This window comes from Gekko japonicus, unplaced genomic scaffold (genome assembly GCF_001447785.1).
Source record: "Gekko japonicus isolate JY-2015 unplaced genomic scaffold, Gekko_japonicus_V1.1 scaffold2034, whole genome shotgun sequence".
NCBI lineage: Eukaryota > Metazoa > Chordata > Lepidosauria > Squamata > Gekkonidae > Gekko > Gekko japonicus.
In genome coordinates, this window is record NW_015169844.1 from 175606 (window position 1) to 193222 (window position 17617).

At 42.7% G+C, this 17617-nt stretch overlaps 1 protein-coding gene across 1 annotated transcript in view; it reads left to right on the top strand.

The window, feature by feature from the left end:
• LOC107115580 (small conductance calcium-activated potassium channel protein 2-like) overlaps window positions 1-17617 on the top strand; it is a 121601-nt gene that overhangs the window by 61389 nt on the left and 42595 nt on the right. Inside the window, exon 4 of the mRNA XM_015417321.1 lies at window positions 6947-7088. Coding sequence (XP_015272807.1) covers window positions 6947-7088 — 142 coding nt within the window. The remainder of the gene's footprint in view (window positions 1-6946; window positions 7089-17617) is intronic.

The following is a 17617-nucleotide window of genomic DNA, read 5'->3' on the forward strand; positions in this document are numbered from 1 at the left end:
CTTCCTCCCCCACAAGGCGGCGGTGGCAGAACCCCTCCACCGCTTGTTGGACAAGCAGGCCCCTTGGTTGTGGGGACCCCGGCAGGCCGCCGCGTTCAGGTCCGTAAAAGAACTTTTAGTTTCCAACTCAGTGCTGGCCCACTTCGATGAGTCACTGCCGGTGGTGCTCGTGTGCGACGCCTCGCCCTATGGAGTGGGAGCTGTGCTGGCGCATCGCCTTCCCAATGGAGAACCGAGAAAATTAAAGCAGTTCAGTCAACTGCTGATAAGGCTCTGGAAAATATGAAACATAATGAGAGTTACAAGACCTTAAGAGAAGACTTGCCTCTTTATCAGACCGACAATGCAGAACGAATCTCAGGCTTTCAGAAATAAAGGAGAGTATCCCAATTAGAGGAAAAGAGTTTAATTGAATGGTTTCAAGAGCTTGGGATAAATATTATGGAAAATGATTTGGAACACGTCCACAGAAGTTTAAAAACAAAACCCAAAGCTGGAGAAAATCCAAGGGATGTTATTATTGCCTTCTCAAGAAAAAAGCTGCAAGATAAGGTCCGGAAAACCCTTAGGAAAATTAAAGGCTTATAACTTCAAGGACAGAGGGTTATACCACGTCTTGATTTATCACCAGAGACTTTATAAGAGAGAAGATTGATGGAACCGTATGCTCAGGAACTAACAATGGAATTTTATTTTTCCTGGGGGTATCCATCAAGTATCTTAATCTTCAAGGATGGAAAATTGTTGAGGGCTAAAACCCCTTTGGAAGCGGAGAAACTGCTTGAAAAACTGAATATAAGATACAAGGACTGAAAAGGGATTGGAGAAAGAAAAGAAGAAGAGGGAGAATAAGATGATGAAGATGGAAAATAAAAAGAGACTGAGTCAAAATGTTATTCAGTGAAGAGGGAATGTTATGGTGAATTAAAAGTAAAATGGGCACTTGCTCTCTAAGAGTATAATGTATGTATGGTATTTAAGGTTATGTTTGAGGTAGAGATGGTTGTTGAATTGGAAAACGAATATGAATACGGGGGAGATGGTTTATAAGAGTAGGCAGGATTTCTTTTAAGACTGAAAAGGGAGGGAGAAATGGAACCCCTTTCTAAACCCTCAAGGAGGGGTTTTTCGGGCTATAGGGGAGGGTTGGACCAGGTAATAAGAGAAAATGAAAAGAAGGGAATTAAGGACCAAAGAACACACCAGGGAGGGGTTGTTATAACTAAGAAATGGGGAGAGTGATTAAGTTGCTCTCCTTCAATGTAAATGGATTGGCCTCGAATGTTAAACCTTATAGACTAAATAAACAGTTAAAGGATTTGGGAATAGAGGTATTATGCATTCAGGAAATGCATAAAAGCAAGAGGGATTTGAGACCACTATTAAACTCTCAAGTATGGAGCATGCAAATAGAATCAAGGGGAACAATAAAAGCTAGAGGAGTGGCTATCTTGTTTCATACTAGACTGAATATTAATATTTTGGAACAATTTAAGGATAGAGAGGGAAGATTTTTTTTTTTTTTGAAATTTAGCATGAATGGTAAGATATATATGTTAGCAAATATTTATGCATCTAACAAAGGTCAGAACTTATTTTTGAATCTAATATTTCAAGGGTTGCAATCTTTTTATGAAGGGGAATTATTAATAGTAGAGAATTTTAATACTGATATTTTGAAGAACAAGAAATTGAATTTTAAAAATGGAGACAGAGAGAGATATGATACTCTGCAAAAGGAAAAGCAACCTACCTTTTTTCCAAAAAGGTATAAAATGTTTTCTTGTATAGACCATATATTAATAAAAGAATCTAACGATATGAGAATTAGTAGGGTGGAAACAGGGTCGATATGGATCTCTGATCATGCACCAATTACCATAGAGGTAGAACTGAATGAGGAAAGGAAGGTTAAGCAATGTAGATTTAGCCCTAAAATATTCTTTCAACAGAAGGATAGGGAGGATTTATTAAAGGGGGTGGAGTATTATTTTAAGGAAAATAGGCAATCTGCAGATGAAGATATAATATGGGATGCTGCAAAGGCAGTTATTAGGGAAATATGTATTACGAAAGAAATTCAGTTTAAGAAGGAACTAAATATTAGTAGAGAGCAAAAGGTTACAAAAGAAATATGAAAGACAAATTCAGGTACAGTTAAATAAGTTGAAAAAGGAACTACAGGAAATGGACCTTACCTTTATGTGGAAAATTGGTGAAAAATGAGTATCAAAGAAGTAATATAAATACAATGAAGAGGTTGGCAAATTATTTGAAGAAAAGAAGGAAAAGGCAAAGGATAGGATGTATGAAAAATGAAAAGGGAAATAAGGTTTCTAAAAATAATCAGATAAGAGAGATTTTTGCTAAATATTACCAAAGGTTATTTAAAGCAAAGGAAAGTAAACAATTTGATAAAGTTATAAGGAATAAAGTTAAAGAAGAGGAGTTGATAGAATTAAATGACAATATCACACAACAAAAAATCTTAAATGTCATAAATAACTTTAAAAATGGGAAATCACCAGGTTTAGACGGATTTACAGCAGAATTCTAGAAATTGGTGGGAAATTTGATAGTTCCGGAATTACAAAGATTATTTAATAAAATTTTGAATAACTCTTGGAGGACGTCAGAAATTATTACAATTGCAAAACAATACAGAGATCCAGAGGATCCTAATTCTTATAGACTGATAAGCTTGGCAAATCAGGATTATAAATTTTTTGCAAAGTTCTTAGCAAATAGATTGGAGAAGTTATTACCAAGTCTAGTAGGAGAAGATCAATATGGTTTTGTGAAAGGAAGGTATATAGGTGACCCTATAAGGAATGTGATCAATGCTTTATATCATGGAAATAATAAGAAAATTGCTCTTTTGAAATTGGACATATATAATGCATTTGATACATAAAACCACGAATACTTGTTCCAAGTATTACATACATTTGGTTTTAAAGGACCTTTTGCGAATGCAATAAAAGAAATTTATAGAGAAGCGAGAGCAGTGATTAAAATAAATGATGGACATACTGGGCAAGTATTGATTCAGAGAGGAGTTAAGCAAGGGTGTCCTTTATCCCAGATGTTATTTGTCATAGCTATGGAACCTTTGGCAGATAGAATTAGAAATAGTATCAGAATATATGGGTATAAGGTAGGAAAGGAGGAAATTAAAATGAATTTATTCACGGACGATATTTTATTGGTCTTAGGGAATCATTTAGAAGCGATGAAAGAATTAGTAATAATTTTAGAAGACTTTAAAGCATGTTCAGGTTTAGGAGTAAATATTAAGAAGTCAGAAATAATGTTTAGCAAGATAGATTTAAAGGAACAAAAAGAAATAGCAAGGTTAACAGGTATAAAACTAGGAAATAAGATATTGAAATATTTGGGAGTAATAACAAGAAATGTCAATAATTTTATGGGGATAAATTATAAAATAATATGGAAGAAGATACAAAAAATTAGAGAAGATTAGGGCACTTAAAATGTTTATAATATCTAAATTGATATATTTGTTTCAGGTACTTCCAGAATGGGTATTTAAGAAACAGTTAGCAATGTGGGATAAGGTATTAAAAATTGGGTTTTTGGAAAGAAACAAGCTAGAATACCAAGGAAAGTGATATATTCGTCAAAGGAACATTTAGGTTGGGGTATGTCACAATTGCCACATGACGGAAGACAGGAGGGCCTGGTATGCGGTCCATGGGGTTGTGAAGAGTTGGACTCGACTGTGCGACTAAACATCAACTAAATGTCACAATTGGAAGGATACTATGAAGCCTTTCAAATTAGAATGTTGTTGGAATTGGATGGTAAAAGTAAGGGTGAATTGGTCCGATGGGAAGATTGTATAAATGGAGGAGCAGGCAGATTTGGAATCTTTACACAAAGATTAAAAAAAGAGATCGAGAATACAATAGGCCCAAGATGGACAGCATTAAAAATATGGGGGGGGGGACAGGTTAAGTGGATGCCTCCACTTTCAAAGTGGGCCCCACTTGAATGACTAAATGAGGAATTTAAAAATTTTGAGGTAACTTTTTGGAAGGAGCTAAAGGGAAAAGACCTATGGAAAGTAAAAGATATGTATAATGCTCAAGGGAGTTTAATTCCAATGCAAGAAGTAATGGGAAGAGTGGGAGGACAATTTTGGTTAAGGCTTATTAGTTTATATAATATTTTGAAACAAAAGAAGTACTCTGGAATATTAAATGAAGAGGACACCCCAATGGAAGAACTGTATGGAATTAAAGAAGATAATAAAAAAGGGCATTGTAAGAAAGATATATAGCATATTGATTGAAGACAAAAATTATATGATTGGTATAATTCAGTCAAAATGGGCGAAAGCAGGGGTCTTTTCGGGCCTGAGCCCTCCGGAGCACTGCTCTGGCAGCCTGCGTGGCGGAAAGCCCTGCCCTCGGGTCCCCCGAGCCCCGCCCTGGGTGTCTCGAGCCCGCGCAGGAGCGCTGCGGCTCAGGGAGGCCCAGAGAGCCCTGCCCCCGGGTCCCCCAAGCAGGAGCACTGCGGCTCAGGAGAGGCTGGGAGAGCCCCACCCGAGTCTCCCAGCCTGCGCGGGAGCGCTCCCCGTCGCTGCGTCTCCTGAGCATGCGCGGGAGCACTGTAACTTGGGGGACGGGAGAGCCCCATCGCCGCGTCCCCGGCCCATGCAGGAGCGCTGCTGCTCGGGGACGCCTGGAGAGCCCTACCGCTGGCTTCCCCGACCCCCGAAGCAGTGAGTAAGCGATCCACGGGGAGAAGGGGCTTGATGGGGTGGTGGTGGGAGAGCCTCCCTTCCTCCCTCCATCTCTTTGCCATCTTTCCCTCCTTTCTTTTTCTTTCTCTCCTTTTCTTTCTTCTCTTTTCCTTCTCTTCCTTCCTCTCTTTTCCTCCTTTCCTTCTTCCCTTTCCCTCTTTCCTTCCTTCTTCCCTTCTTTTTCTTTCCCTCCTTCCTTCCTTCTTTCCTTCTCTCTACTCTCTCTCTTTCCTTCTGTCTTTCCTCCTGTGGCCCCACTCTAGTGAGAAGGGGTTTAAAATTTAAACCCCTTCTCTCTTCGCTCCCCCCCCAGGGAAGGGGAGGGGAGGCTTTTGAAGATTCCTCCCCCCCTTTTGCTTCCCCTTCTGCCATCACTTTGGGTGATGTCAGGGGGTGTGGCATATGCTAATAGCCCAGTAGCTCATTAGCATGCCATATGATAATGAGCTCATGCAGCTCTTTTTCTACGAAAAGGCCCCTGGGAGAAAGATATAACGTTATCAGAAAATGAGATAAATAAAACAATGAGAGGTATTAGTGATATAATAATGGAGAAATTTAGAGAAATGAAGATGAAATTAATATTGAAATGGTATAGAATGCCAGCTCAACTATATTACATGATTAAGGGAAGACATCCGATCGTTGGCATTGTAAAAAGGAAAAGGGATATTATGTACATCTTTGGTGGGAGTGTTCTGAGGTAGTTAAATTCTGGCAAAAGATCCTGGAAAAGGTGCAGGAAGTATGTAAGGTTAAAGTGGAGTTATCAGGAAAAATATTATTCATGGGAATTTTAGGGAACTATAAAATAGATAAATCATATCAGGATCTATTTAAAGCTATGATTTTAGCTGCCCATGTGGTTATAGCTCTTGGCTGGAAAGATGCTACGAAATGGACTATAGACAGATGTAATGGTTATTTATATGAATAGGTACAGTTGGACATATGAACGATATTAAAACAGGAAAAGCTAGGTGAGGATAAGAGTGTGGAAATCAAGAAGAGGTGGTTTGAGTATATAAAAGGGATAAAAGCGGGCGGGGGGCACAATAATGATATATTGGTTAAACTCCAAAGGGTGTGCTTATAGTTACAGATATAAAGTAAGGAATTCTTGTTGGTCGTTTTGAGGGGGGGGAGGGGAAAAATGGAATGGGGAAAGAAACATTCAATGTATTGAGGTATGTAATATATGCTATGTTATGTATTGTTTGAGTTATATGGAAGCAAGATTAAATACTGCAATTAAAAAAAGGGAAAGGAAGCTGCTCTGATACTCTGAGTGAGGGGCGGGGTATAAATCCAATCTCTTCTTCATTTTCAAAAGCATGTATTTTTAATATTTGTAATGAATCCTATTAATTTCATTGCTTTCCCCAGAATAGGTAGAGGAGGTAATGGGAGGAGAATCTCTTTTCTCCCCATCTCTCCATTATCCCTGTCTGCTTTCTGGCACTCAGAAATGTAGTCCAGGTTGTCTGAGTTGGGGGGAGGGGGATGACTACCCTCAGAGCAGAAGTGGTTTTTTTCTGAGGGCACATTCGGATCCAGCCATTAATACATTAATGTTGGGTAATTTGTAATGAATTGTCTCTAGCACTTGACAAAAGCCACAAAGTGGTATGTTACTAATACCATCTGAAGAAAATTGATAATTAAGATATTTCTCTCAAGTGAAATGTCCAGAACTGCATTCAGTAATTGTGCTGTTAGTGTGGCCTTATTTTTTTCTTCTTTGTGTTTCAGAGATTGCTATTCTTTGGGCTGGCTATATTAATACCAAGAATAGTCCTGTGCAGATGTTATTTGTTAACTTCCCAGTCTATCTGCATATTGCATTCCTCACGATTTAAATGATGGTCTGAATTTTGTTTAAAATCAGTTGGTAAAACTATACAAGTTATAAATGAAGCTAAAATTAATTTGCCAGAGGTAAATTCTCATTTTTTCATTTCTTTGTAATCCCCACTCCTGTTAATAGATAAACAATATTGTCAGCCTTGACAGCAAAAACCATATATTTGGCAGACAGATTTCTGCAGATCTGCACACATAACAGGATGCAAGAACCCCACTGCTGGATGTGCCTGTAAGCATTTTGTTCAAATATATAGGGGGAAATATACTAAGAAAATATACTAATAAAGTAATTAATATCATATATTTTTCCAGGTATCACGATCAACAGGATGTTACTAGCAACTTCCTTGGAGCAATGTGGTTGATTTCAATAACTTTTCTTTCAATTGGATATGGTGATATGGTACCTAATACGTACTGTGGGAAGGGAGTCTGCTTGCTTACTGGAATAATGGTGAGTGACCCTGGTTTTTAATTTAATTGAATTAATAGTTTTAATTGCCACATTTCCTGTGAGTTTATTTAAGTCATTTTCAGAATGGTTTGTGAATGATTCTTGTGTTATTAATATAAAAGTGTTCATGAAATTTTCTATGAGTTGTATGTTGCATGGGCGGAAACTCTAACAGGGCAATATTAAGCAGAGTTATACCTTTTTAAGTCCATTGACGTTAATTTGGCTTAGAAGGGTGTAACTGTTTAGGATTGCACTGTAAGCTTCCTAGCATGTAACTATATAGATTTACTTCTGAAGGAAACTGGAGTGCTGTTACTAAATCCAGACAAACTCAGTTAAACTGGCTGCACTCTTAGCACTGAATAACTGCCTTTCATATCGCATACTGGAGTACTGTGTCTCCTGAGGTAGTAGTGGTGGTTGTTATTTTGTTTGGGTAAAAAAATATTTATTTATTTGTTCAATTTATTTGTTCAATCTGGCCCTCCCCGCCAGAGTAGGCTATTGAAAAATGCTATTGAAACATCATGCCTCTAGTTCCTAGATTTGTTTCTCCAAGACTTGGTCATCTTATATTTATAAAACTGCTATAGTGGCTTCTCTCTTCATTTTGCCCGGTTAATGAACTAATTTTATTACTTACTTAGTATGTGGAGCAACAGACAGTAACTTCATGTAAGTCTATAGTATGGTTATTGTTGTATAGTTAAAATAAGATACCGATAATAACGCTTAGCATTTGTATAGCACATTCAAGTGGTCAAAGTGCCTCACATACATTGTCTTATTACAGTCCTTACATAAAGTTGCCAATATGTCCTGTCTCTTTATGTATGTGTGTGCCATCAAGTCACAACCAACTTACAGCCACCCCAGCCAGAGGCTTTCAAAGCAAGTGAGAAGCAGAGGTGGTTTGCCACTGCTGTCCTCTGCAGAATCTTCCTTGGTGGTCCCCCATCCAAGTATTGACCCTGCTTAAATTCTAAGATCTGACAAGATCAGGCTATACCATACCATTTCACCACCGACCCCCATCACTTTAATAGAGGCTTACTAATAGTGGAAACAGAAAGCTGAACCTTTTCACGGTATAGAGGCAAATACATTCCATTACATTCCATTAAGCCCCTGTTACAGAGACAGGACATTTTTTCTCCTGGCCTTTTGGCAACCATGCCCTTAACAATACCTTGTAAAGTAGGTGAGTTTCATTATCCCCATACTGGAAATGAGGAGCTGAGAATGAGAGAGTGTGGTTTGCCTAAAATCACTTATTCAGTTAATGCAGGGGTCATTTCGTAGAAAAATTATTTGCATATGCCACACACCCTGACATCACCAGAAGTTTGTCAGAAGGCAACACCCACTGCAACTTACCTGGCTGCTCCTTGCTCCTTGTGGCCCGGGGCTGTTGGGAGCAGGGGGCGGGGCTTGTTGCATGTGCTCACCCCCTGGGCTCTTTACTGCCGGAGCTCCGTTCCTGTGCGCTCCTGCAGGAAATGACCCCTGAGTTAATGGCAGAAATGTGATTTGAACCGAGGACTTTCCAATTCATTCTTTAGTTTCTTAGCCACTGTGCTAAACTTGTTTTATTAGTTTTATCAAAATAAATGGAAATGTGACTTTACATCCGTAACCTTCCATTATGGGGCCATAGAACCTGAGGCAGAACCAGAGGTCATTTTGGGGGGGAACGCGGGGGATCGCAGTTCCCCCGGGTGAGGTACGGGGGCGGGGCACATGACGAAGCCCCGCCCCTGCTTCCGGCCACCCCACTTCCGGTCCTCCTTCAGCGAGGAGGAGGCAGGAGAAGAGAGAGGGTAAGTTGCTTCCTCCCTGCCTCTCCCCACCCCTGCCTGCCTGGGGCCAGGGAGGGCCTTCATGGGGCTTCCTTGCACTCCCACCAGCCTTGCAGGTCCACCGCCGGGCCCCTCATGGGGCTCGGCAGTGGAGCTGCAAGGCCGCCAGTGGCGGTCGGGACCGTTGGGGGCGAGGTGTGTGGCCTTATGACACACTTCTGGTGATGTCAGGGGGTGTGGCCTTATGACACACTTCCAGTGATGTCAGGGGATGTGGCATATGCTAATGAGTTATGCTAATGAGTTCCCCTAGCTCTTTTTCTACGAAACGACCCCTGGGCAGAACACACACTTTGCATGCACAGTGCATGCATACTACCTCTTGAAATTACAGTTAAAAGGCTGTCATGTAGCAGGGCTGGGAACATCTAAGATTCTGGAGAGAACTGTTGCTTGATGGAGTAGACAATACTGGATTGCAGATGGTATAGGTCAGTTTCGTAACACATCTATCGCCACAATTGTTATGATGCTTACCATCATTAAGCCTTTTAAAAAGGTATTAGATAAGAGCCTGGAAAGTAAGTCTGTTTGCTGAGATGAAAAGCAACAGCTAGAAGTGAAATCTCCACGTTAAAAGGTGAATGCCTGAAACTCCTGTGCGCTGAAGACAAGGAACATTATAGCATCAGCCTGTTCTGCTTGTGAATTTCCCCCAGGCATCTGGTAGCTCTGTGACAGAAAAAGTAATGCTTTGTTTGATGGAGTAGCTTAGCACAGCTATTCATTTATTTGTTTTCTGTATGCATTTTAAACCTTAAACATATAATGCTTTTTAGTGTTCAAAAGCAAGAAATTGCAAGTAGATAAATACCCTGTTTCCCCAAAAAGACCTACCCCAAAAATAAGCCCTAGCAGGATTTCTATGCATTTGTGGTATAAGCCCTAGTGTGTCTTCTTGAGAAAAAATAATATAAGACAGTGTCTTATTTTCAGGGAAACACGGTAGGTACTGCTTCAGTGGGAAGGTAACAGCGTTCCGTGAGCCTTGGTATTTAGTCATGCTGGCCACATGACCATGGAAACGTCTTCGGGCAGCGCAGGCTCTTCGGCTTTGAAACGGAGAGGAGCACTGCAACCCTAGAGTCGGACTCGACTGACTTTTGAGCAAGGGAACCTTTACCTTTTACTTTAGTGCTGAGAATCAATTTTTATATAGCTCCCAATGATTAGGCTGGGATGTGCTCCTTCAGATGATTGGGCTCTTGGGGAAGAAAATGGTACCTGCAGCCTTTTCTTGGGGCTCTTCACAAGGACTGAGATTTGTACTACTTATCCAGGAGTACAGGAGGCTGGCATCAGGAATATTCCTACACTCACACACACACGAATGCAAAAACCCCACTACTTTAACAGAGAGTAATGTCAATACCATGGGGAAGCCCTCTGCTGTGACCTGATAACACCTAGATTTGATCTTGTTATTGATTATGATACAGGCCCTACCTCTGATGTTTCTGTGACTTTCTTCACTAATAAATATCTCTCATTCACTACAACTTGGATGCCAAATTGAACATGGGCCCAGTTCCTGAGGTGTTAGAAGAGCCTAACTTGCAAATTTTATACAGATGGATTCAGATTGATATTGTTGATGGATGTTGACAGGATTCTTGTTGTTAGGCTACCTTATCCTTATTAGATCTTTGCCCTTTCTGGCTAATAAAATTATTTTGGAATTAAACAATGGGACTCCTAATGAGAATTGTAAATTCCTCATTGGAGAGAGCAGATTTTCCCAAAGCCTCTGAAGGATCTCTCACAGTGGAAGCAGGATATTTGGAGGGGGAGGGGAATCTCTTAAAGATTGGAAGACTCACCAGCATGCCTCAGCCCTCCTTCTCTTCTGCCCTTCCTGATTAACCCCTGGATGGAAGGGGTATGGTAATCCACTGCCACCACTCTGATTTGGGGTTCCTTCATTTCAGGAGAACCAGAGCACCTTCTTTTTCTTTATTTATTTGGCAGCCTCTCTTATATCACAAGGAACCCCAAACCAGGATAGTGGTGGTGACATCAAGTACCACGGAAGAGTTTCAAAACCTTTATTCAAAATAGAAAAAGCAGATAGAAAAGCTGCTAAATGGTTTAAAGGTGTCCAGCCAAGGAAAAGCAACAGAAACGTCTGTGATGTGAGTTAACTGAACTTATTCCCTAACCTATTGACTTGCTTTCTCGGATTCAGTTGATAGAGCCCAAAAATTACATTACCAGCAGCCATCCCACAGAATGATTACAGAGAATGCACACATGAGCTCTCTCAGTGGAAAGTTTCATTGGTTTTCCAATCTCTTGCCCCTTGTGCAAAATTGGGGTGCCATTCATACGGGCAAGAAACCAGCCCTGAAACTTGAATTTTACCTGGGAGACAGGAAGAAAAGGATTAACACCTCAGAGAGAGAGAGAGAGAGAGAGAGAATCTCTGAACACATGCCTATCTGGATTTGGCTCAGATGCCCAAGAAAAGGTTCTGAGTGTCTGGGAAGGTCATTCCATGAAGGAAATAGTGCAGGAGCCCAAAAAAGTCAGCAAAAGGTAAGGTAGTTCATAATGAATCCCTTACATCCACGCTCACAGTCACTGACACCTTTGCTTTAAAAGCCTTCAAGGGTTGAAGATGATGTGATCACTCCGCCACATCTGGCAAGTGGAGCGCACCCACGGCCAACCCGTGGCTTCCCAGGGAAAACCCGGAGCTAAAAACTAACTGCTTTCATGTACTGTCTTCCGGTAAATGCGCAGCACGGGCAGGCATCTGATCAGAGACGCACTGGTAGCCAGTCGCATCCAGCAGCCGTCCACGCGGTCCTGCTGTTTTTCTGCTGTGTTGCCTCGCTGGTCTGATCAGCTGCTGATGGCCGGAGGACGGAGCTGCAGGAGAACGTGAGATCGCGCTACCGTGCTTCTTTTTTCTTCGCAGCTAAAAGCCTCCGTTCCCCTGTGGATTATCCAGCCTGTGTGACCGGGGCCTTTGTTTCCTGTAGAGAAAAAATACCATGGCTGTGGTCACACAGAGCATTAGGCACACTAGAGAGACGGAAGATAGGCGGATTTTCCAGGAGCGATCTCACCGCCACATCTGGGAAGCGTAGAGCTCCCGTGGCGAACCCGAGGCTTCCCGCCGAAGATGCGCGGTTAAAAACTAGTACCTCGGAAGTACTAGTTTCCAGTAACCGCGGGGCAAGGGCAGACATCTGATCGCCTTTCCGGTGGTAGTTCCAGCACCCACCCATGCCCCCTTGTATAAAGGGTTTTTTTCCCAACTGTCCATGGGATGCGCACGAGCATCCAACGGGGCATGCGCACACTTTAGTGTCCGGAGAAAAAAACACCCATTTGCCGCGCCGCTTCTTTGCCATGGCGCAGGATTGTGGTGTGCTCGGCACCTCCCCCCTACCACGGGACCTCCACAGGACCTCCACAGTACGTCTGCTGGTGCAACCGCGTGTTATTTTGCCCCGGGGCAAACAGCCACGCTCCCCCCCCTGCATTTTCCTGCCCGTGTGCCCGCGGCCCATGTTGTGTTTCCTATGCCAGTTTAAAGTTTAAAAGGAAGGGAAGGAACCTAACCAGCCCAGGACATAACTGTCCAGCATTGGTCTCACTGGTGGCTTAGAGCCATATTGCAGTTTTCCCTCCTTGTTAATACCCCTGCCCACAGCATCAGAGACTGCATAGCCTGTCCTGACACCTTAAAAAAAAGAAAGGCAAGCTCCTAGGAACACCTAATGGGTGGGCTGCACTCGCTTTTGGACAACTGACATCGCTCAGGGACTGAAGGCTGAGGAAAGCAACCATGATAGTGTGGTTGGTGTTGGCCCCAACACTGTGTGTGAGTGTGTGTGTTTGACAGTAGCAGGGATGGGCATGAACCAAACCACAAAGCAAAATTCATCATGAATTTTTCCCTGTTCATGGTTCGCAAACCAAAGTTCATGACAGGTCTACTGCAACAAACTTCCATGAACTTTTAAAGCAGTTTGTGCCAGTTCATGGTGATTTGTGGATAGACCAGAAAGCAAAGGTTTAAAGGGACTCCCTTTAAACTCCTGATTTCTGTTCCCTGTAAAAGCCACAAAAACAGCTGAGCGGCAGCTCCCCACTGCTCAGCTGTTTTTCAGGCTTTCTGCAAACCCCATTATCAAGGGACTGCGGTCCCTTTCAATGGGGCTTCTGGGGCCATGAACCACGAACTGGTTAAGTTCATGAATGAACCTCCCAGTTCAATTTGGTTTGTGGTTCAGCCAAGAGCCATGAACTGAAATGAACTACATTTTTTCCAGTTTGTGCCCATCCCTAGTCAGCAGCACGTTAGGTGGGAAACAGTGGGGATAGGAGCGAAGACTGGGGACTGATTCTTCTAGGCTGCACTCAAGTGACATTCAGCACAAGCAAAACTAAAATTGCCACCTCTGAGTTAGAAAATACCTAGAGATTTTGGGGGTGGAGCCTGAGAGGGGCAAGGCTTGGGAAGGGAAGGAACTTCAATGGGGTGTAATGCCATAAAGTCCACCTTCCAAAGCAGCCATTTTCTCCAGGTGAATTGATCTCTGTCACCTGGCAAACAGTTATAATTCCAGGAGATCTCCAGCTACCACCTGGAAGTTGGCAACCCTAAGCAAGACACTCTTAACTCAGCCAGGAGAGCAGACAAGGTGTGGGGGGAGGCATTATTTGCTGGGTCAGGAAGTTGCGTGAGCTTCCCATGCAGTTTCCCAACAGGACAAAGAACTCCACCCACTGCCCCACACTGAGCTATTTTGGCTCCAGAAAGTGAGTGGGGGGAGGAAAGATCCCCTCCTCCCCGTGTGTGTTGTCCTGATCCAGATTTGGCTCAATGGTGCTTTTACACAAGAATTGTTACTGGGGAGTGGCAGCTGCTTTGTGGTTGTCAGTCCTGGGATCAATTCGCATAAACCATAATGTGTACTTTGACCTTTACTTAGCATGTGAAAACACATTCCCCCATTTGCTCTGTCAAGTTGTGGGGGGGGGGGTAAGAGCATGTGTTTGTGATCAGCCATCCACTTGCTGTGCACCATGTCTTCACCTCATCAATCACCCTCTTATTCCCACCCACTGCGTATCTGGCCAATTAGAACAAGCACTTCACTGGTCCCCAAGGCCACACTCCTGTGATTGTCTACTGGGACTGCTCTCCTGATCCCTGCATGAGAACTGTTTCCTGTTGCCTAGGAAATCAGTACATTTGAAAAAAAAAGAATACTGAAACAGACAAGGCAAGGCCCCCATAAAAACTTTACAAGATGCATTTCGCTAATACAATTATTCTGGAAACCACGAACTGCCCTCAAAAGGCATTTTGGGGTTGATTTTTAGTTCAGGGATTTCCAGATGCATGCCTCTCCCTTCTTCCAGTGTTTGGAAGAGGTGTAATGCAGTATTGCTTGCCACAGCTTTTAATGGATTTGATTGATCATACCTACAGCAGAGGGATTACTGGTTTTATTGTTTGTGAGATCCCTGGGACATCCTGAGTCCATTTCTGAAATTTGATAATTTTACCCAGTGAGACTTGATATTTTTTCTTAATGATGTCAGACAAAATTGTACCAGGTAGGGTATATTGAAAGCCAACTGAGTAAACCCCTTTTTCTTGCAATTCGTTTGTGTCTAAATTATTTATTTCACTATAGATCATAGCAAGGCTCTTTTCATTTGACCATCCCAGCCCATGGCAATAAGAACTCTTTCAAAGCTAGTCCTTTGTGTGCCAAATATTTTAAAATATTTTTCAGGACTTAATAGTCAGTTATTGAAGGGGGTTCTGTTTGGGCAGGGGTGCGTATTATCTGTGTTATGGAGACACAAACAGGCTGCAGTCTATCTATCTATCTAACACTAAATAATCTACTTTCAGTACACTTTCAACTGGATTTTACAGTGTGAACTGGCAAAATCCAGTTGGAAAGGGCATTGAAAGTGGATTGAAAGTGGATTATTTAGTGTGTGTGACTGCAGCCACAGAACCAAAAATAAAAAATAAAACTTCAAATTTAACCTTGCCCTTTGCATATTTAAAAAAGGCTTTTAACACACACACACACACACACCCTTTGGCGCACAAAAAACTAATTTGGAATGGTTTCTTTATTGGACTCCAGTATCTTTGATGAAAGAATAAGAACGTTCTCTCCTTACGCCTTGAGTTCTGCTCCTAGAAGTTCAACCAAAATTCATTGGACAAACATCAGACCAAACCCCTGTGTAGAAATAAATCCCAGTCAGGGTAGAACTGAGAGAATCTGCTTATCCCTAAGTTTGAAGCACTTGTTTTGTGTGTGTGTGTTTGTTAAAAATTAACTATTTTTCAACAATTATTTTAAATATAATTCGTAAAAAGTAAAACTAAACACTTTGGCAGGACTTAAATTTTTTATATTTACTTCTTTTTATTGCATGCATTCTGGAAACACAAGTCTGGAAGAATCCTGGATTTCAACAATATGGGTTCCACTTCAGTAAATCTTTCTGGTAATATGGAAACCCAAAATCTTGGGAGAAATTAGCAGAGGAGGATTTTGTGAGCATCTATAAATATCAGTTCTTACAAAATACTTCATAATGCTAGCAATAATATAGAACAATGTTAAAAATACTCAGAAGCTTAGAGTCTTGTCTCAAAGATGTTACTTATGGCCACAAAGAATAAGAAGTTGAACAAAAGTTAACCAGTTTCTAGATGGGCAGTGATTCACATGTCAAAGAGAATAATAATATTTAACTTCTAGCTAAGCAGCCCCTGATGGAGAAGAATCTTACCTAAGGAGTTAGAGTGAGTTACCCTGTGTGGTCATTTTCCTTGCAAGATTTTCAGTTTCTGAGATTTTAAAATATTGTTCTGTATTACTGCCAGTGTAAGACTTTTGTGGGGAGTGATATTTATATGCATTATTTGTGTTTTTGTTGTGATTTAGTTTGATTGTTGTGAAAGTAGTTTTTATAATCTTGTTATACAAATGTTTGTATGTGACGGTGTTGTTCAGTGTTCACTGCTGTTATGAAGATTTCATGCCCTGATTGGAAAAAAGGTAAAAATTAGGTTATGTTGCAGTGTGTGTATAGTGAACTCTAGTATTTGGTCTATTGTGGAATTATTCTTATAATGTAGTAGCCTTGTCTGTTAGCTACCAAGGCCCAAACACATATACAGCAAAATATCATGTTTCAGCTTTAACTAGAATGGAAAACAAGCCTGTTCCCATCTTCCACTGTTTTGTATAGCCAGTGAAGGAGCTCACAACTCTGTTTGACATGCTTGCTACTTCTTTCTCTTGTGAAGTTTGCTGTTGTCTGAGAATATGCCAAAAAACAGAGAGCCACAGCCACTAATAAGCAACAAGAAGGAGAACATGCAAAGCTGTGTTTGGATGCTAAACAAACAATTACTAATCAATGATATACAGATTATGTATTGTATTATAATATAACTAGGAGCAAGGTTCATTGCAGCAACAATGCAACCGGCTCTAGACAGACAGGGGGCATCTCCCCCCCAGCCCCTCTGCTTTGTACTAGCTCCACAGACCCCGGGGGTGCCATGGCGAGGGAACGCCCTAGCATCAGCTCCCTGCCCGGGCAGTCTCCGAGCACACAGGGGGCTGACCCGCCATCTCCTCCCTCCGTCCTATGGTCCGTCCCTCATCCCCAGGACCCTTTTCTCTGGAGCATCTCCCCTTGGGGTTGCAGCCCTCCCTCTCCCCTCAGCGCCACTTGGCTGTCCCGCTGGGCTCCTGCCCTCAGCGGTGTCCCCAAGTGGCATGCACTGTCCCCAGGGTGGGTGCAGCAGTGGCACTGGTCACCTCTCCCCCTCCCTCCCCACCTGCCATACTCCTCATGCTGCTGGTGCTGAGGCCAGGCCGAGTGGAGGCGGTGACAGAGAGGAGGCCACAGCAAGGCAGGCAGCGGCGCTTTTGGCTTGTCTCCCTCTTTCACCTCCCTCTGCCTGGGGCCCGGCTCTCCACAGTCCTTGCACGATTGAGCGGCTGCAGGAGGGAGGTGTGAGGAGGTCGCGGCCGGAGTCTGGGGAAGAAGGCAGGGGTGGCAGTGCAGGCCAGGTGGGGCCAGAGGGAGCCAGCAGGCCGTGGCTGGGTCAGCCAGGTGCATCCTCCTGGCTCCCCGCCCCCATTGGGCGAATTGGAATGTAAGATGTGCGTGTGTCGCTGCCTGCGCCCACCAGAGGGTCCATCCTGTCCGGCGTAGACTGAGGGTGAGAGGCTGGCGGGGGCCTCTGTGGGTGGGACTCCACAAGGCAAACAGCGAACCCAGCCAGCACCTTCTGACTGGCAGTTCATGGGGCCAAATGATTTTGGAGCACATAGAATGTTGCCACCCCAAATGGCTTTTATATATAAGGAAGGATTTCAATCAGAGCCAGTTTGGTGTAGTGGTTTAGTGCCAATCAGAGCCAGTTTGGTGTAGTGGTTAAGTGTGCAGACTCTAATCTGGGAGAACCGGGTTTGATTCCCCACTCCTCCACTTGCACCTGCTGATGTGACCTTGGATCAGTCACAAGCTCTGGCACAGCTGTCCTTGAAAAAGAGCAGTTTGTGTCAGAGTTCTCTCAGCCCCACCCACCTCACAGGGTGTCTGTTGTGGGGAGGGGGAAGGGAAAGGAGTTTGTAAGCCGCTCTGAGACTAATCAGT